The sequence below is a fragment of the Stegostoma tigrinum genome, chromosome 33 (genome assembly GCF_030684315.1).
Source record: "Stegostoma tigrinum isolate sSteTig4 chromosome 33, sSteTig4.hap1, whole genome shotgun sequence".
Taxonomy (NCBI): Eukaryota; Metazoa; Chordata; class Chondrichthyes; order Orectolobiformes; family Stegostomatidae; genus Stegostoma; species Stegostoma tigrinum.
The window spans coordinates 23,855,996-23,878,043 of record NC_081386.1 but is presented as its reverse complement, the minus strand read 5'-3'; the positions used below and the strand labels follow the sequence as shown (position 1 = coordinate 23,878,043).

General features: G+C 42.9%; 1 protein-coding gene across 2 annotated transcripts in view; it reads left to right on the top strand.

Annotated features, from left to right (window-relative positions):
• The window catches only part of LOC125467326 (NT-3 growth factor receptor-like), a 667,435-nt gene that overhangs the window by 319,374 nt on the left and 326,013 nt on the right, over positions 1-22,048 (top strand). For both annotated transcript variants that reach the window (XM_059639207.1, XM_048563007.2), the window contains exon 6: positions 10,267-10,409. In XM_059639207.1, coding sequence (XP_059495190.1) covers positions 10,267-10,409 — 143 coding nt within the window. The remainder of the gene's footprint in view (positions 1-10,266; positions 10,410-22,048) is intronic.

Genomic DNA, 22,048 nt, shown 5'->3' with positions numbered 1-22,048 from the left:
TCCTGACTCAGAATGTTATCATCATTGCTTCATGGTCGCTGGGTCAAAACCCTGGAATTCATTCCCGAATTGCATTGTGGGTCTACCTACAGCACATGGACTGCAGCAGTTCAAGGAGCGAGCTCAGCACCTTCAAGGTAAGCGGAGTCAGGCAATAAAAACTTCAGAAGAAAGGTCTAGGCCTGAAACAGCTGCTTTCCTGCTCCTCTGCTGCTGCTTAGCCTGCTGTGTTCATCTAGCTCTACACCTTGTTATCTCAGATTCTCCAGCATCTGCAGTTCCTAATATCTCAAGCTATAAAATGTTGGTCCATCCAGTGATGCCCACATCTCAGAAGCAAATCAAAACTACAAGATGCACTACAGAAATTTACGAAAGATCCTTAGGCAGCCCATTCTGGCTTAGACAGAACTTGGCTTCAGAAATGGCTGATCCTTAGAAGATAAAGGGCGGTAGGGTACACAAAATATTCAACATGGTGCTCAGTTACGAGTGGTATACCATAAGGATCTCTTCTGGGTCCTCTTCTATTTGTGATTTTTGTAAATGATTTGAATAAAAGAGTGCCAGGGTGGATTAACAAGTTCGTGGACGATACGAAGGTGGGTCACATTGTGGACAGTGTGGAGGGCTGTTCTAGGTTACAAAGTGACATTGCTAGCATGCAGAGCTGGGCTGAGAAGTGGCAGATGGAGTTTAACCCTGAAAAGTGTGAGGTGATTCATTTTGGAAGGACGAACTTGAAAGCAGAATATAGGGTTAACAGAAAGATTCTTGGCAGTGTGGAGGAGCAGAGGGATCTTGGAGTTCACGTCCACAGTTCCCTGAGAGCTGCCACCCAAGTGGATAGAGTTGTTAAGAAGGCGTATGGTGTGTTAGCTTTCATTAACAGAGGGATTGAGTTCAAGAGCTGTTAAGTTATGCTCCAGCTATACAAAAGCCTGGTTCAGTCACAGTTGCAGTATTGTGTCCAGCTCTGGTCACCTCATTACAGGAAAGATGTGGAATCGTTGGAAAACGTGCAGAGGAGATTTACCAGGATGTTGCCTGGAATGGAGGGAAGGTCTTATGAGGAAAGGTTGCGAGAGCTAGGGCTTTTCTCTTCAACACGACGAAGGATGAGGGGTGACTTGATAGAGGTGTCCAAAATGATCAAAGGTATAGATAGAGTAGACAGCCAGAGACTTTGTCCTAGGGTGGAGGTAGCTTTTACGAGGGGATATAGTTTTAAAGTGAAAGGAGGTAAATATCGGGGAGACGTCAGAGGAAAGCTCTTTACTCAGAGAGTGGTCGGGGTGTGGAATGCATTGCCAGAGAAGGTTGTGGAGTCGGCCTCAGGGGCATTTAAGCAGCTATTAAGTAGGCATCTGAATGATGGTATAACATAGGGCTGGAGGTTAGAAAGACCTGAGGTTTTGGGTAAAATTTCGGCACAACATTGTGGGTCTAAACAAAAATCAGTATCCATCACCAAATAGTTTTGAGACCTTAAGACACCCCAAACCGCTTTATGGTTGTGCAGTCCTTTTGAATTGTGATCTGCTGTAATGTCAGAAACGTAACAACCAATTTGCAAACAGCAAACTCCCATAAGCAGTAATGACTGGGTAATCTTTCATTTCAGGGACTAAAGGATAGGCTGTGACCATAACAGCAGAAATACTTCACCACTTAGTTTCTTGGCTGTTTTACATTTGGTCAATGAGAGTTCAGTTTAACATCTAATTGGAAATACAGTATGTCAAACAGTGCAGCATTCTCTTTGTTTTACACTGGAATGTTGATCTAGATTTATTTTGTGCTTAAGTTCTCTAGTGTGACACTTGAATCCACAAGTTCCTGGCTGAGTGCTAAGATTACACCACCAGTGATATTGTAGCAGTTCTCCCCACCTTATCTTTCTCTCAGAACAGCTGTTTGATTCCCATTTTAAGGACGTATAAAGAGACCCTCTTCAATCCCCCAACATCTCCAATTCAGATCACAAGAACGTCCCAGAAGATAAGTGACCTATTCCTCCAATACCCACAACCAAGGCACCATTTCGTTCTCACTGGAGATCTTCTGTTGCCTGTTCTTTGCTGCATTTCTGCCTGCTATTACAGGAAAAGCCAATATTTGTTGCTAATCTATAATTGCCCCTAAGTTGAGTAGCTTGTATTTTAGAAGCCAGTTAAGAGTTGACCATATCATTGTAGATCTGGAGTCATAAATAGGCCAGATTAGATAAGGATGACGGATTTCCCACCTTAAAGGACATTGGTGAACCAGTCAAGGTTTCCCAGCTTTCATTTTAATTCCAGACTTTTATAACTTGTCCCTGAGCCTCTGGATTATTAGTCCAGTGACACTACCACCATACTGTAGTGCCCTTAGGTGTAGTGCACTTTGGATGCCCTAAGTTTCACTGACAACTCTATACAGTGTGATAAGAAGGAATATCAGAGCCACTGCATTTTTAGAGATAGCAAGAACTGTAGATGCTGGAGTCAGAGATAACACAGTGTGGAGCTGGAGGAACACAGCAGGCCAGGTGGACCCCATTTCTGAAAAAGGGTCCCGATCCAAAATGTCAATTTTCCTGCTCCTCTGATGTTGCCTGGCCTGCTGTGTTCCTCCAGCTCCACAATGTTATCTCTGCATTTTTAATTGCATGAATAGAGTCAAGTCACTGAGAAAGTTGTAGAACATCAAAGAAACTCCAAGATAAAGGAACAGTTATTGAGCCCATGCTGCTAAAATAACTGACCTAAATTAAAATCCACTCATTTTTCACTCGAGAAAGAATTAAATTATCCACAAATTCAAATTAAGCTCTTTTAAGAAAACAGCACAGGGGACTTTTTTCCCACAGTTTTCAATTTGAATTAATGAATAATTCAAAGTAAATTACTTTGAATTAACAAGAGTATACAGACAGTATCTGTGCAAATGATTTACATAGCTGATCAAAATTCTCCTGCAAGTCTAAAACTGCAGACACTGCACTGTAGATAACCAAGTGTAGAACTGGATGAACACAGCTGGCCAAGCAGCATCTTAGGAGCACAAAAGTTTCAGGCCTGACAGCCAGAGACTTTTTCCTAGGGTGGAGGTAGCTTTTACGAGGGGTCATAGTTTTAAAGTGAAATGAGGTAGATAGAGGGGAGACATCAGAGGTAGGTTCTTTACTCAGAGAGTGGTCAGGGCGTGGAATGCATTGCTGGAGAGGGCAGTGGAGTCAGCCTCATTAGGGTCATTTAAGCAGCTATTAGACAGGCATATGGATGATAGTATAAGATAGTGGTGGAGGTTAGATAGACTTTAGTTTTAGAGAAATAGGTCGGCTCAACATCATGGGCTGAAGGGTTTGTACTGTGCTGTACTGTTCTCTGTTCTGTATTCTCTCTCTCAATCCTAAATAGCATGAACTGAGACCTCAAAACAGGGGAACCATCCATTCTACATTCACCCTGTCTCACCCCTGAAAGAATTTTGAAAGTTTTGATGAAATCACCTCTCCTTCCTTTCAACTTTGGAAAATGCAGTCTCCTCAAATCTCTCTTCATGGGACGGTCTGGCCATCCCAGGATTTAGACTGGTAAACCTCTACTGCACCCCACTCATGGCTAGTCATTTCCCTTGCACATCAGGTATATACTCTGTCAAGAATTTCTTACCCAGCCCTGAATTCCACTCTGGTTTGCCTCAGTTTCAGGTTAATGAGAAAAGGGAAGAGGTAAATACAGCACCCCCAAAGCATCTACAGCGAAAGAAATAACTTTGAAGCGTAGCCATTATTGTAACGCAGGAAACATGCTCATTAATTTACATGTACACATTTAAACTCCAACCTAAAGCAATGTAAAATTTTTCCCAACCTGGTTATACTCTCTTCCAACTACTTCCATCAGGCAGAAAATATAAAAGTGTGAAAATACATACCAACAGATTCAAGAGCAGCTTCTTCCCCATTGTTTTCACACTCATGAATAGGGCTCTCACATATTCAAGTTGATCATTCTCTGCACCCTCTCTGTGGCTGTAACACTGTATCCTGCATTCTTTTCTATTGCTCTGATGTACTTATGTATGTTGTGATTTTTCTGGTTAGCACGCAAGACATTCCTTTTCACTGTATCTCAGTACACATGACAATAATAAAGCAAATCAAATGTGAGAATGGCTGGATATTGCAAGAATTAAGAACATAAGAAATAAGAGCCCGAGCAGGCCATCTGGCCCACCAAGCCTGCTCCGCCATTTCATAAGATCACGGCTGGTGTTTTCATGGATTGATCTCCACTTATCTTCCTGCTCACCAGAACCCTTAATTCCTTTAAAGTTCAAAAATCTATCTAATCTTTGCCTTGAAAACATTCAACGAGGCAGTCTCAACTGCTTCACTGGGCAGGGAAACCCTATGGGTGAAGAAGGTCCTCCTCAACGAAGTTGTTAATCTGCTTGCCTTACTTTGAAGCTATATTCCCTCGTTCTAGTTTCACTCATCATTGGAAACAACCTCAAAGGTTTTATCTTATCTATTCCCTTTATAAGTTTATATTACTGGTGTTGATTGAAAGATAGGCATTGGCTAGGATACCCAGATTTACTTGCCTGCTTTTATTTAAAAATTGTGTTGTACAATCTATTATATTCTCCTGATAGTGAAGACTGTTCCTTTATTATCTCATTTATTGGAGTGCAATAAGATTTTTATACTCAAAACTTGGAAGGGGATAGAACTCATAACTATCTGAATCAGGCTTGATTGTGTTATCAACTTAAACTCTGAAATGGAAAGTCTTTCAAGTAGAACTATTAAAGTAACTTAGGAAATGAAACAGGAGTAGACCTTTTGGCTCCACTATTCAGTTAGATCATGGCCAATTTTCTACTTCAATGCTATATCTCTGTAATATCCCCCAATATTTCTGACATCTCAAAACCTATCAGCTTTCCTCCTAAATACTTTGATTCAAACCTGTGTACCCAAGGGTGTTAGGCTGGTCCTTTGGGATTACAATACAGCACAGAACAGGCCCTTTGGCCCTCAAAGTCTCATAACGTTACCATAGCACCTCCAACTTCTCAGCTAGCCATCAGTTAATGGAAGCCTATGTCGGAGATTCTATAGGAACATCAAAAACAAAACTGTATACATATCTGAGAATGAAAAACTTGTCTATGGGGCTAGTTCTAGAGTAAAGGGATTAATTTATAGCTCTTTTGGGCAGTCTGTACAAGATTAGGATCAATGAGACTGTGCAGCATGCTATGAAGAAAAAATGAGCTATGTGGTTTAGGCGAGGTGATTAAACTTTCAACTAAATTAAATTCTCAAAGTCGGGGTGGGGGGGTGGGGGGTGGACCTGACTGATGTTTGTAAGTGCCTGAGGTGGTGTAGATTGAATCTGTCCATAAGAATTAACTTTTGCGGGGTTCACTGACTAGGAGGAATGGATTTAAGCTAAGGGACAGGCAGTTCAGAAAGGTTTTATGGAGAATTTGTTTTTAGTCAGACAGTAGTGGTGTCTGAAACTTACTTCCTGAAAGAGTAGCAGAGGTGGGAACCATCACAGTGTTAAAGACATATTTAGATGAACATTTGAAATGCCGTAGTTTGCAAAGCTGTAGGCTAAATGCTGGGAAGTAGGATGAGAGAAATTCAATATTTGATTACTTACATGGCCACAAAGATCTGAAAGACCTTTCTCCATGTAGTATTCAATGACTTTATCATTCTATTAGTAGAAGATCAAAGGAATTAATGGTTCAGATAAACTAATTTTTGAAAGTAGAACAGGTTAATAAAACTACTCTTAAACAAAACAACGTACAACTGCTAGGTATTATACTTAAATTTTAAAAAAAACACACTGCACTAAAGCAAAGAGAGAAACGTGTGTGATTGGACTTCTCCCACTGGTAGAACATTAGAACATAGAACATAGAACAATACAGCACAGAACAGGCCCTTCAGCCCACAATGTTGTGCCGACCATTGATCCTCATGTATGCACCCTCAAATTTCTGTGATCATATACATGTCCAGCAGTCTCTTAAATGACCCCAATGACCTTGCTTCCACAACTGCTGCTGGCAACGCATTCCATGCTCTCACAACTCTCTGCGTAAAGAACCTGCCTCTGACATCCCCTCGATACTTTCCACCAACCAGCTTAAAACTATGACCCCTCATGCTAGCCATTTCTGCCCTGGGAAATAGTCTCTGGCTATCAACTCTATCTATGCCTCTCATTATCTTGTATACCTCAATTAGGTCCCCTCTCCTCCTCCTTTTCTCCAATGAAAAGAGACCGAGCTCAGTCAACCTCTCTTCATAAGATAAGCCCTCCAGTCCAGGCAGCATCCTGGTAAACCTCCTCTGAACCCTCTCCAAAGCATCCACATCTTTCCTATAATAGGGCGCCCAGAACTGGACGCAGTATTCCAAGTGCGGTCTATCCAAAGTTTTATAGAGCTGCAACAAGATCTCACGACTCTTAAACTCAATCCCCCTGTTAATGAAAGCCAAAACACCATATGCTTTCTTAACAACCCTGTCCACTTGGGTGGCCATTTTAAGGGATCTATGTATCTGCACACCAAGATCCCTCTGTTCCTCCACGCTGCCAAGAATCCTATCCTATCCTATCCTATTCAGTTTTGCATGGCTGACTTTTGGAAGGTTGCCAGGGTAGTGGGAAGGGTGAGGATTAGATCTATTAAGATGATCTCATGCCTGAAAGGATCTAATAGAGATATGGAAAATTGAGGCACCTTGATAAAGTGAGTCAAGAAAAACTGTTTCCACTAATTGTTGCTGGAATGGTAGCTACAGGGCACAAAATTCACCAAGCCAATGATAGGAAAGACCAGAAGTTTTTTTTTGATATCTTGCTTTCTTTTAACTTTTGGTGGTTGGCAAACTTCTAGAAACAACTTGGGGGGAAATCAATAGCCACAGAAACAAATGTGAGTGAGTTAGAAAGAGATGGCATGAATTTCTTGTGGGATAAATCATGGATGTGAGTTTGCTCGCTGAGCTGGAACGTTCATTTTCAGACGTTTCGTCACCATTCTAGGTAACATCATCAGTTAGCCTCCGATGAAGCGCTGGTGTTATGTCCCGCTTTCTGTTTATCTGGTTAGCTTTCCTTGGGTTGGTGATGTCATTTCCTGCATTGGTTCCTAACCAGATAAATAGAAAGCGGGACATAACACCAGCGCTTCGTCGGAGGCTCACTGATGATGTTACCTAGAATGGTGACGAAACGTCTGAAAACGAACCTTCCAGCTCAGCGAGCAAACTCACATCCAGAACCTCAACCTGAGCTATAAATCTTCTCAAAACTCGCTGGGATAAATCACGTTAACTAACTTCTTGACGTTTTAAGATCAACAAACAGAGGATTGGGCAGTGCAGTGCTGTAAATACATTGTACATGAACTTCCAGAAGGCATCCAATACAAAGCCATTAAACAGACTTGTGAATAATGTTGGAGCTCATGGAATTAAAGGATCTGAAGAAACAATGGGTACAAAACTGGCAAGAAAAAATAATCAGCTAGTTGATGTATGTTTTGGGCTAGGAAACAGTTTGTGATTTATTGTGGTTTGATTTGATATATAATTGTCATATGTACCTAAGTGCAGTGAAAAGTTTTGTTTTGCATGCAGCACAAGCAGATCATAGCATACAAAGAGGTAAAGATCATAAGTTGATTAACGGAGCAAGGAATACAAAGTTACATCTGCAACAGAGCGAGGAACTCCCCAGGTTTCAGTGTTGGGACCTTTACTTTTCATGCCATATATTAATGATCTGGAATTTTGGTGCATAGGCATCTTTTCTTAAATGTTAACGATATGAATCTTCGAAGCATTGTAAAACTATTTAGAACCTCAGCAGGAGATGGACAACTTGGTGAAGTGGATGAATAGGTAGGAGATGATGTTCAATTTAGAGAAATGTGAGGTGATAATTTTTGCTAAGAAGAACATGGAGCTATTACATAATAAAAGGTATTACATTCAAAAATAAACGCTGTTCTGAAGCAAAGAAATAAATATGCATGATTACTCTTAAACCACTCGGCACAGAGAGATCTGGGTGCATTTGTACAAAAATCATTAAAGGTGGCAGAACAGGTTGAGAAAGCAAATAATAAAATGCATGGTATCCTAGGCTTTCACAACAGATGCATAGCACACAAGAGCAAGGAGATAATATCAAAATTAAATAAGACACTACATTGGTTAGCTAGAGAGTTACATCCAGTTCTGGGCACCAAACATTTGGAAGGATGTGAAGGCTTTGAAGAGAGTGTGAAAAAGGCTTAGGACAATGGTTCTAGAGTTGAGGAATTTCAGCTATAAAGTTACATTTGACAAGCTGGACTCTTCATCTTAGACAAGAGAAGGATGAAAGGAGATTCTGATCTGAAATATTCAAAACCTTGAGGATTTTGGAAAAAATAAACTCGGAGAAAATGATCCTCCTCATGAAAGGACGAGAGGGTACAGACTAAAGTAACAAGTGAAAGAAGGAAAACGGATATGAAGAAAATGTTTTCTGTGCAGCGAAAGGTTAAGAGTTGGAATGCATTGGATTCTGGAAGAAGGCGGGCGAATAGCAGAGTTTGAGAAGCAGTGTAGATACCTTGGACTGATTAGTCTCCATCTGCATTGCAACAATCCTGTGATTCCTATTTTTAGTGAGCAGTCAAGAAATTGGCATTGAGGTTGAGGTCAGATTAGCCATGATCCTCAATGGTGGAACAAGCTCAAGGAACTGTGTAGCCTATCAGGGCTCCTTTTATTTTTAGATGAATTAGGCATGGAGTACTCTGGCTCACCATCACCTTCTGTAGAGTAGTCAGGATGAGCAATAAATTGTGATCAGAGATAATGGGAACTGCAGATGCTGGAGAATCCAAGATAACAAAGTGTGGAGCTGGATGAACACAGCAGGCCAAGCAGCATCTCAGGAGCACAAAAGCTGACGTTTCAGGCCTAGACCCTTCATCAGAGAGGGGGATGGGGAGAGAGTTCTGAAATAAATAGGGAGAGAGGGAGAGGTGGACCGAAGATGGATAGAAGAGAAGATAGATGCAGAGGACAGTATAGGTAGGGAGGGAATTGGCCAGCCCGGGGTGGATGGACAGGTCAAGGAGGCGGGATGAGGTTAGTAGGTGGGAAATGGAGGTGCAGCTTGAGGTGGGAGGAGGGCATTGTTGAGAGGAAGAACAGGCTAGGGAGGTGGGGACGAGCTGGGCTGGTTTTGGGATGCAGTGGGGGAAGGGGAGATTTTGAAGCTGGTGAAGTCCATATTGATACCGTTGGGCTGCAGTAAATGTTGGCCCAGCCAATGATGTCTACATCCTATGATCAAATAAAGAATAAGGAACAGTGAGAGAAACAAAATCCAGCATTGCTTTTAAACGGAAGCAGACAAGTAGTTGAAAAATGAAGAAATAGTCTGCAGAAATAGCAAGGGCTGGGGCTAATTAAGGGTTCTTTCAAAGAGGTGGCATGAGTGTGACAGGTCAAATAGCCTGCTTTTGGGCTGTCGATTTCTGTCTTTAGTGGGCAGGATCTGCCCTTTCTCACACAATGCTGAACGCTCTTTATGAAGCCGTAATTGTCCTTCTTTCTCTGCGATGTACTCCTATTCTTTGACCTGTCAGTGATAGTGGGCTGGTTAGTATCTGCCTTATGTTTGATCTACTTTTCACTACAGACACTACATTTGAGATGACTATGTCCTGTAGAACCTGAATCGTCTCTTTTGTGACTGGCATTCTAGATAATATGTCAACTAACCAATGTATTAGACATAGTAGGAACTGCAGATGCTGGAGAATCTGAGATAACAAGGTGTAGAGCTGAATGAACACAGCAGGCCAAGCAGCATTAGAGGAGCAGGAAAGCTGACGTTTTGGGCCTAGACCCTTCTTCAGGAAATTGGTCTAGGCCCGAAACGTCAGCCTTCCTGCTCCTCTGATGCTGCCTGGCCTGCTGAGTTCATTCAGCTCTACACCTTGTTTAACCAATATATTGTGTTGGTGCTCAGTCCCTTTATTCTGCCAGTTATCACAACCTGATGACTCACAAGTTTCAGTTCAGAGTATTACAAGGGAGTGAGCAGTTTTTTAAAAAAAATCTTGTCTGCTGCTTTAATCTTTGTTCCCTGCCCCTTCCGCCTGTAGAGATAAGTCTGTTAAATCTGGAAGATTCAGGTGTAAGCCTTTCTTCTTTCTTCTCTTCCTACTGCTGTGCAGAACTGCCAGAGATCAGCGTGAGTCACAATGATTTATCAGTGAAGGCGGGAGATGATGCGGTGGTGACCTGTAATGGATCGGGCTCTCCACTTCCTGATGTGGACTGGAATGTCACTCACTTACACTCCATTGGCATTCACCAGGTGAGACTTAAGATCATTTGTAGAGTGTCGATCATGGGCATGGGATGTTCCAAGGTGCTTAGCAGCCATAAGAGACATTTTGAATTGTAATGATTACAGGAATGTGTGATATGCAATAGCCAAATATTTCACAATTCATGCCACTCGCCTGCAAGCTCAATAGTGATTGGATATTCGGTTGTTGGGACGTCCACGGGAAGTTACAGAGGAGAAAGATCCTGCTCTTCAGAAGTGAGTCATTTGCTTCAGAAATTTGAAAGGCAAAGTGAAACTCTGGAGGTAACACTGTGTGGAGCTGGAGGACCACAGCAGGCCAATCAGCATCAGAGGAGCAGGAAAGCTGACGCTTCTTCAGAAGGGTCCCGACCCGAAACATGAGCTTTCCTGCTCCTGTGATGCTGCCTGGCCTGCTGTGTTTCTCCAGCTCCACACTGTGTAATCTCAGACTCCAGCATCGGCAGCTCTTACTATCTCTGTGTGAATGAAACTCGTGAGCATTTTATTCCTCTGAAAACCATCTGCTCCATCATTTGCACCAACCGGTAAAGTAGTAATGGTAGGTGCTGGAATTTTGTGGAGACGGAGTGGTGTTTGTGTTGACAAGGGCTGTTGTAAGCTGAGCTAGCAGTTGTTTGCAGTTGCTCTGTTGTATATTGTGTGTGGGAGGATGATAGTGGTGGTTGCAGTCGTTGCCAGGGGTTGCCGTCGTTGCCAGGGGTTGCCGTCGTTGCCAAGGGTTGCAGTCGTTGCCAAGGGTTGCAGTCGTTGCCAAGGCTTGCTGTTGTCAGGGATGGTGCCATTCTCAAGGTTATTGTTGCTGAGGCGAATGGGCAATCTCAGTGTTCAGTGTTATCATAGGCCACTGTGGGACAATGCTGTGACCACAGGTAACTATTGTCCAAGGCTACCATTGTTGATTGCCTGATTGTCAAGAGCACTGTATTTCAGGTTTGCTATTGTTGTTTATAGTTGCTGAAAGCAAGAAAGATTGTCAATGTCAATGCGGTAAAACGCTTCTACACAGAATTATTACTGTACTGCAGTGTAATTTCTATGCACTAACACTGCCCTGTTTAATAACGCTGATGGATGCACAATTTTGACACCTTTTGCCTGCTGTCCCTAGAGCTGTGGCAGAGTCAACACCAGTGTGTAAATTCAAATCACTGATAAAGGCAAATGGAGCTGATGTTGAGAAGGGAAACTTCAGGAATTCTCAGACATGAGCAGCTCGGAGATCAGACACATCTTTGATGAAAGCTGTCAGACTGTGAAATGACTGACAGTCATTTGTTAGCTGAAGCAACAGGCAGGGAATCAGGTGACCTTGCTGTTTGGACTGTTGTTTGTGCAACATGCATGTTTAGAGAAATGCGAAAGGTGTTTTGCTGATCAGCAACATTCCTATTTTTCAAATATTACAAAATCGTTCTTATAAAGAGCATTCAAAGTCAGTCTGTCTTTCACGAGACATAACTAATCAAAAACCCTAGCCCTTCACAATTCCATCTATGCTGAAAAGATAACCGGCCGTTTTAAAAACATACTCTGAATATCCAACTGAATCAAAGGCTGATGGTCACCAATTGAGGTCTCAGAGTCTCAATTTATATCTCAAACCAGAGAAACACATCATCATTCAAAAGGATTGACTGGGTGCTTGCTGAATTTCAATCCAATTTTTCAAAATAATAAAGTTCTGTTTCTCTTTTTCTGCTAGTTTCATCGCTTGCCCAGTCGCTCCCTAACAGTGCTGTTGAGGGCACAACCTACGCACCTATCACTAATGGCCACAGGCAGCATCTTTTGAGGGGAAGACGGTCATTCATTTCATGGCAGACGCAGAAATGATGAGACAAATGGCCATCTGTGTTGCTACATCATTTCAGGAAGCACATTTAATTTCTTTCTTATACATCATTTCCACTTTTCTGTGTTCTCCGCAGATACCTCACTCACTCCTCTGAGTGACAAACCTAACTGCTCCTTGAACTCATTTTAAACAGTCCATTTCCGTGGCAACGTAGTTCATAACCTCAATGTGTGAAAATGTCACCCTCTTACCCCTAACCTCCTCATTTTTAAACTCTGCCCTCTGACCTTTGATCTGTCACTACAATGGAACAAGAAGAATATTAATTTATTAAGGCATCGAGTAGGAGGATTGCTTTAGAATTCAAGGCTTCCGGGGAGCACAATGTTAGCACAATTCAGGTGGGTTTAATGGCCCATAACTGTGTCGGCATATCTTATTGATTCCAACTTTGGCTCATGCTAGGTCAGCAAGACACTCATCTTGATGCTGTTTGTGGAATCTTATCAATGTGCAAAATGCCTCCACAGTGTTCACCACAAAAGCCTGGGACAATTCGCTGAGAAGACAATAAATAAAAAAAACGGTTTATGAAACTCTAATCGACTTGGCCGGTGCTCCTTTACAAACTCAGTTGTTGAAATGAATCCAGTGATTTTTGAGCAAAAGCCCAGGAGGGAGGATTGTTAACTCTCAGCAGCTGGGAGACCAAAGGTATTGTGACAGACCCAGTATTTCCAAGCAATAAACTGAAGCAACCATCAGCAATTACCCTGGGTTGGGGGGAGCTGCACAAAGCAGAAAGGAGGATTAAGATGAATACTGTTGTCATCACTAATCATTCTCACTCTCTTTATCTTTGGAATCATACTGTGATTGTAATCCTCATCCCCTGACCTTTAAAGCAAGAATGAATTAAATTGAGGCAATTTTATGATTTGCGACGTGATGGTATAATAAATTTACAGATGCCAGCCTCTTGCTTTGATTATTGGTGCTGCCTGGAGGGTGGTCTGTTAGGATATTAATGAGCTTGATTCTTCGCAATTTCACAAGCTGTGTTACTAACTATTCAATATTTGGGCTGCTTTCACATTCTGGACTGGAACTTTGATGTGTGCGATATTAGCAGGAAATTTCAGGATATCTGATGCTACAGTATCTGATCAAATATCTCATCAGGTTATTTAGACGTCCAAAGCATTGCAGCGTGGGTAGAGTCATAGAGCCATGCAGCATGGAAACAGACCCTTCAGTCTAACCAGTACATGCCGAGCATGATCGCAAACTAAACTAGTCCCACCTGCCTCCACTTGGCCCATATCCCTCCAAATATTTCTTATTTATGAACTTAAATGTCTTAAATGTTGTAATTGTACACACATACACCACTTCCTCTGGAAGTTCATTCCACACGTGAACCACTCTTTGTGTAAAAATGTTGCTCCTCGTGTCCTTTCTAAATCTTTCTCCTGTCACCTTAAAATATGCCCCCTAGTCTTAAACTCCCCCAGGCTGCGGGAAAGACCCTTGTCACTCACCTTATGTATGCCCCGCATCATTTTTAAAATCTCAATAAGGTTATCCCTCAACCTCCTCTGCTCCAGTGACAAAAGCCCCAGCCTTTTCAGTCTATTTTTATATCTCAAACCCTCTATTCCTAGAAACATCTGGTAGATCTAGATCCTTCTAAGTGTCTAATGTCAACTAGGCTCTCTATAATGAGTTGGAATGCTTGGGGAATAAGGGCTAGAGACTAAATAGGGCAATCTTCCTGCTCCTTACGCTTGTATACAGATGTTGGGGAGGCAAGGCTTAACTGTAGCGATAGTCAATTGATGGGTAACACTAACTGAACAGCACAGTAAGAAATAATTTACATTTATATAGCACTTGCCTCATCCTCAGGGCACCCCAAATATTTCAAAGCCAATGTGCTGTTTTGTTTTATAGCATAGCACCCAGGACCTGAAATAACATAGAAATATGTCCCTGTTGCCTTTGTGGGCACCCCTTCATTTGTGTACAAAAAGATCCGCAAACAGCAAATGAGTAAATGTTTTAGCTGGTTAAGAAATGGATAATCCATCAAGACACATTGCAAGAATTCCCCTGCTCACGTTTGTAAGTATGTACTGGGATTTCTTGCATTCACTGAACAGACTGATGCAAAACATTTTACCTGAAAGGCAACACCCCAGAGAAGCAGTACTCATCGATGCGACAGTCTGGATTCTATCTCTCTTTTTTGCAGTGGAATTTGAAAATATCACTGGTGAATCCAAACCAAGAATGCTACTGCTGAGCAAGATGCAATGTAATGGATTACAGAAAACTAACTGTTCTTTAGAGTATCTCAGCCAGAGATAGTGCTTTGAATACTAATTCCAGCAAGTGATGTTGTTTATGTTACTATTTTTCAGTGATAGGCAGCATCATAAGAGGTAATGCTTGTGGAATCCATAACCTGAAACGTTTTCACTCTCAACCACTTGTATACACTAGCAGCAGTATCTACTATCTACAAAATGCATTATTGCAGCTTGCCAAGGCCCGCTTATCAACATCTTCCAACCCCATGATGTCCAACGCTTAAAACATTAAGGAAAGAAATGAAAGGTTTCCTCCTCATCCAGACTTGAAAATATATCTATGTTCCTTGATTGTAACCAGGAAGGAATCCTGGACCTACCTCCCATATAGCATTATGGGTTAACCCACCTCATGTGGACTGCAACTGTTCAGGAAAATGATCCACCATCACCTCACAGGCAAGTGGATAATGGGAATGAACACTGACCTTGTCAGAGATGCCCATGCAACACATATTAAAGAACAAAGAGCAAATTCCGATCTGCACCAGAGGATGGAATTAATGCCCTTCCCCATTGCTGGATTTGGAGGGGGAAATAAAGCACCCCACCTCCCGCAATGCTCACTTCTCCCTAAAGGCATTGAGAGCATTGGTGGACACTGCGAGCTCCCTCCCTCCTTCCCTGGGCTCAAACATAACCGCAGAAGAGGACTCCCTCCACAGCCCACTGCCGGCATCTATTAATGACCAGCTTGGCCAGGCCCTGGAGCAGACCCATGAGGAGATCCTCGGACCTGTCCGCTCCCCTCCACACCGTGTCCAAAGATCAGGAACGTGGTGCTGAAGTGCAACCAAAAACACAATAGACAATTCTTTGGGCGACTAAAAAGGGAGCGCAAATGCCCACAATCAGTGGTCCTCCAATTGCACAGCGCCACAACATAAACACTTGGGCTGGGAGTACATGGGCCACTGCCATCCGCTGTTACCATCTGCTTACAACACCCTCTAACCCAGACTGGCTGAGGGAAAGAGGGAGGACTCGCACGTAGGGAGCATTCCACAGGGGATCGCCGCTGCCACGTGGTAAATGGGCACACTAAGGTGTGCCCGGGTAGTGGATGAAAAACAAGAGGCAGATGGTGTACAGCAGCAGACTGTACAGGCCCTGCTGTTTAACTTTCTGAAGGGACACACAACATATATTTTGGAGGTGGCTTGGATTGCAGGGAACTGGGGGTGGGGGATTGTGGTCGTGTGGTAGGGCATCCTGGGGCCAATGTGAAATTCTGGCCAGTAGGGCTATGCGAGACTGCTGTTTATATCTGTAAGCCAGGGCTCTCTGATTGGCCCAAGCTAACCACCCCAACCAGGGAGCTCATATTCAGTGAGATTCACCTGGCCAACCTCATCCCAATCCCTACACCAAGTAAATAAGAACAGCAACCTTTCCATCAAGTGCTACAAGCTCAGGTCTCACTGAGGAGCAGAAAAGCCAAACTGGAGGAATTTTAGAAGCTTTAATGACACACTGTAAACCACATATTAATGTTAACTGTGAACAGTATGTGCTCAACATCAGAACTCAGGGAGACAGGGAGACTATTGGTCAGTAAATGACTCAGTGAGCGGACCCCAGTCATTTCCCTTTGTGCAGGCAAAGCTTCATCTTTATTTCAGGCCGTGACCCATTGGCAGAGATGGAGGTTCTGAAGTGGTGTGTTAGCTCAGCCTGAATTCCTGGTTTCCCACTGGCCAATATATGCCTCAGGATCCACAGAACGTAGTTGATTCTTAATCACCTCAGAATGTCCTATGTAGTTGCAGCATCCGTGAGCATGCAGTTGTATCAATTCGCTACAAAGTCTAAAAGGAAAGAAACTGGATGGTCCACCCAGTATTGATCAAACTTTAGCATTGCTGCATCAAATGTGCAGCAGCTCGATGGATAAGCTTGCCATAAGCATCTCAACTGTAATTAGGGATAGACATTTGAAATAAAAGACGTCTTCAGGATTTTCGTTGCAGGGTTGCAATGACAATATCCAGGGCGGGAGGTTTGCTCGAGCTGTTTGGGAGGGTTTAAAGTAGTGGGAAAGGGGGTTAGGAACCAGAATACTAGGCCAGCAAGTGCAGGGAGTGTGTACAAAAGCATGACAGAGATATGCATAACACAGAGTAAGGGCAGGCAGAGGGATGTCACAGGGCTCAGAGGGACTGGAGGACTGAAATGCATTTACTTCAATGCAAGAAGTATAGCAGGGAAGGCTGATGAACAAAGAGCTGGGATTACTGCATGGAATTGTAATGAAATTGCCATTACAGAGACATGGTTAATGGAGGGATAGGACTGGCAGCTTAACATTCCCGGATATCACTGTTTTCGGAGGGACAGAAAGGGAAACAAAAGAGGTGGGGGAGTTACATCGCTGATTAGGGATCACATCACAGCTGTGTTGGCGGAGGACAAATTGAAGGGATCTTGTATTGAGGCATTATGGGTGGAGCTCAAGGGTGAAATCACAATGTCGGGAATTTTCTATCGACCTCCCAACAACCCATGGGAGACAGAGGAGTAGATATATAGTCAGCTACTGGAAAAGTATGAAAAGAACAGGGTTGGTGTGGTGGGTGACTTCAACTTTCCTCTTCTTGACAGGGAATCCCTTAGATCCAGGGGCTCGGATGGAGAGCAATTTGTGAGTTGTGTCCAGGAGAGTTTTTTGAGGCTGTATGTTGACAATCCAACCAGAGAAGAGGCCAAGTCTAGTGACTTGGTCCTGGGAAATGAGCCAGGACAGGTGTTTGACATTTCAGTAGGAGAGTGCATGGTGACTGTAACTGCATAAGGTTTCGAGTAGCCATCGAAAAGGACACAAGTGGCCCCTGTGTGAGGGTGCTTATTTGGGCAAGAGCCAATTACACCCAAATTAGACAGGACCTGGAGAATGTGCATTCAAAACAGTTATTTGAGTGAAATCTACCTCTGGCATAGGGGAGACTTTTAAAGACCAATTGACTAAAGTGCAGGGCATGTATGTCCCTGCAAAACTAAGGGATAGGAATGGCAGGATTCAGGAACCATGGATGACAAGGTAGGAGGACGACAACCAATTGTAAGGTGAGTCAAAAGAAGAAAGGGAAGCTTATGACAAGTCTCGGCAGCGTCAAACAGATGAAGCCCTGAAGGAGTACAGAGAAATTAAGAAGGAACTTAAATGTGCAACTAGGAAGGCAAAACGGGGCCATGAAATGTCTTTAGCAAACAGGGTCAAGGAGAATCCCAAGGATTTTTATGTATATGTTAGGGGAAAGAGGGTAACAAGGGAAAGAGTAGGTCCACTCAAGGACAAATGAGGGAAGTTATACGTAGAGCCACAGGAAGTGGGGGAGATCCTGAATGAGTACTTTGTATCAGTTTTCATCAAGGAGAAGCACATGACTAATGTTGAGGTCAGGGATAAGTGAGTGAATACCCTAGAGAATGTCAACATATTGTAAGAGGAAGTTTTGGGAACCCTAAATTGCATTAAGATAGACAAGTCCCTCGGACCAGATGAGATCTACCTCAGGTTACTCAGAGAGGCAAGGGAAGAAATAGCTGGGATATCGGAGGATATCTTTGCATCCTCATTGATCACAGGTGAAATTCCAGAGGATTAGCAAATGTTGTTCCCTTGTTTAAGAAAGGATGCAGGGATAATCCAGGAAACTATAGGCCGGTGAGCTTGACATCTGTGATGGCAAAACTCTTGGAGAAGATACTGAGGGACAAGCTATATGCACATTTGGAGGAAAATGGACTTAGTTAGTGGCAGGTTTCATAGTTTTGTGTGGGGAAGGTCATGTCTCACCAACCTGATTGAATTTTTTGAAGAGGTGACGAGGATGATTGATGAGGGAAGGGCTGTGAATGTAGTTTATGTGGACTTTAGTGAGGCATTTGATAAAGTCCCACATGGCAGGTTTGTAGAAAAACTAAAATCACAAGAGATTTGGGATGGCCTGTCTAGATGGATAGAAAACTGGCTTGGTCACAGAAGGGAGTGGTAGAAGGATGTTTTTCAAAATGGAGGCCAGTAGCTACCAATGTTCCACAGGGGTCAGTCTTAAGTCCTTTGTTGTTTGTAGTATCTGTAAATGATCTGGAGGAAAATGTGGGTGGTCTGATTAGTAACTTTGCAGGTGACATGAAGATTGGTGGAGTTGCTAATAGTGCTGATGATTATGAAAGTACACAACAGGAAATGGATAGATTGGTGACTTGGGCACAGAAATGGCAGATGGAGTTTAATCCAGACAAATGTGAGGTGGTGCATTTTTGAGGATCAAGTTTAGGTGTGAATTATATTGTAAATGCAGAACCCTTAGGAACGCTAACATTCAGATGGATCTGGGCATGTAGGTCCACAGTTCCCTGAAAGTTGCAACACAGATAACCAAGGTGATTAAGAAGGCATATGGCATTCATTGCCTTCATTGTCTGGAGTGTGGAGCACAAGAGTTATCAAACCATGTTGTAGCTACATAAAATCCTTGTTAGGCTGCATTTGGATTATTGTGTGCAGTTTTGGCCACCACACTACCAGAAGGATGTGGAAGCTTTGGAGTGAGTACAGAGAAGGCTCACCAGGCTGTTGCCTGGTATCCACGGCACTGCCTATGAGGAAAGGTTAAAAAGACTAGGATTGTTTTCACTGGAAATACGGTGACTGAGAGAAGACCTGATAGAAATCTACAAAGTGATGAGCAGCATAGATAGGATGGATAATCAGAGGCTTTTTCCCAGGGTTGAAGTTTCAATTACAAGTGGCACAGCTTCAAGGTCAGAAGGGGAAAGTTTAAGGGAGATGTGAGAGGGAAGTTTTTCATGCAGAGAGTGGTAGCAGCCTGGAATGCACTACTAGTAAAGGTGTGGAAGCGGGCACATTAAAGACATTTAAGAGGTACCTAGATGAATATATGAATAGGGAGGGAATAGAGGGATTTTGATGGATCAAAAAATGGCAGGTTTGTTTTGAGATTAATTAGGGCATGATGGTTAGCATGGGCTTGGAAGGCCAAAGGGCCTGTCCCTGTGCTGTACAGCGATTTGTTCAAGTCACTACCCCTCTCCCATCTCAATCTTGTCCCCTAACCTCTCCCCTCAACTTGCCCCACAACGCATAACGGCTCCCATTTACCCCCAACCGCCATACCCCTTCCCCCAACCTCCCCCTCTTCTAATCTCACTTTTCCCCATCTCCCCACACTCCCTATCTCCACCCCATTTCCACCACCTCTATACTTCTCTAGTCCCGCCAACACCTACCCCTCATTTCCCCCTCACCCATTTCTCGTTTCCCCCCTCCCATCCATCTCTGCCCTCCTCCCATGCCCCTTCTACCTCCAACCACACCAACATCTCCTCTGCCCTCCAATCTCATTCCACCCTCTCCCAACCCCAACCTCAACCTCAACCTCAATCTGTGTGCAACTGAACGTATAATTTCCTCAGGAAGTGTGTTCAATGCAAAATACTTCTATTCATGTTCTCGATTTAATGAGTGATCAATTTGTGAACGGCCCAGGTGTGTGCTTGTGATACAATGTTGAGAGTATCCCATGGAGTGTGTCTGCGACCAACCGCTGTTTTGAAGTAATTTATAGAGTTGGGAGTCAGAGTTTTATTTTTAAATCACTCAATAATGAGTTTGCATTTGAATTATAGGACAGCCTGTGTTTTAATTAGACCAATTTGCATGTATAAATTGCTTTTCATTAACATAATTAATATATCTTCCATAACACACATTCTCCATATATTTTTAAAGTCTGTATTTTTTCATTGACTGATAATTTACAAATATTTACAAGAATAATGTTGTCAGAAAAACTACTGCTACCTTCCTGCTCTCTGACTATAATCTGAACAGTGTGGCATCTTAATTATTCTGGTCCTCTTGGCTACCTCCGTTCCTAGGGCAAGGTTTCCTTCTCATGTAATTTGAAGCAATTTTGTTTTCCTTTTCTATCCATCTTCTAGCACCACATTATATCTGCATAGGGCAAATGATTTGTCTCCTCAGCTCCTGGTAAATAAGTCTCTTCACCTGAGAGAGCAGAGCCAGGACACATGTGAATAAATCCAAAACACGCTGAGTTCAGAAAATGGGAGCAAGCGCCCTGGAGATTGAATATTCGTTCACATATGTCCTTGCAGTGTTTGCATACATGCTTGAAGCATAGTCATGGAATCATACAGCGCAGAAAGAGACTCTTTAGTTCCAAATTATCCATGCCGGCTAAGTTTCCCAAACTAAACTAGTTCCATTTGCCTCTGATGGGCCCATTTTCCTCTGTCCCTTTCCTGTGCCTGTTCAAATATCTTTTAAATGTCGTAATGTTGTAATTGTATCTGCATCTACCGTTTCATCCAGCAGTTCATTCCATGTACAAACCACCTTCTGCATGGAAAAAGTTCCCTTTTAAGAATCCTGACCACGTGGAAAGAGGCAGTTCAACCCATTAAATCTGCACTGGCTCTCCACTTCCATGTCTTTGTAACCATGTGTTTAGCATGGTTGACCCACCTAAACGGCACATCTTTAGTCTGTGGGAGGAAGCCTACATAGACACAAGGAGAACATGCAAGTTCCATGTGGAAAGTCACTCCAAAGCTAGCATTGAACCGCTGTCCCTGGCACTGTGAGGCAGTAATGCTTATTACTGTGCCACTCTGTCGGGTCAAGGAGTGTGCGTGCATGTGTGAGGGGACCCTGTTTGGTGTATTTGTGCAGGTGTTAGAATGTGAGAATAGGTCCTGCCTCAGTGAGTGCACTCCGGAACACATGAGAAGAGATCTGAACTAAGCCTAATGTTTAAGAGTTTGATGTTTAAGTTTAATATTAACAGCCTCTTGGATTCTTCACTGCAAGCTTAGGATTCAGGTTTTAAATGTGCAGGCCAAGAATAGAATGGGTGCAGTAAAGTATTTAACTTGAGTGTGTACATGAAGGACTGGGGGATATAGCTACAAAACCACTGACCATGAAACTATGCCCAATCATTCCTGTTCAGTTCTGAATTCTAATCACTATCATTCCCATTTCTGAATCAGTACCTTGGCAATATTTACCTTATTCCAGGATTGAAGATCATAGCATAGGTACTATAACGCTGTTTGTTGGCCCGCCTTTCAATGAGAAACAAAACCAAAGTTTCTTCTGCCTGCTCAAGCTAATGTTAGTTATCAACCCACAGCATTTAGTCATAGAGAAACAGACCCTTCATTTCAACTTGTCCATGCCGACCAGATATCCTAAATTAATCCAGTCCCTTTTGTCACCATTTGGCCCCTAAGGCCTTCCTATTCATATACCCATCCAGGTGCATTTTAAATGTTGTAATTGTACCAGCCTCCACCACTCCCTCTGGCAGCTCATTCCATACAAACATCATCCTCGTGTGAAAAAGTTGCCCCTTTGATCCCATTTAAACATTTTGCCTCTCTCTTTAAACCTATGCCCCTTG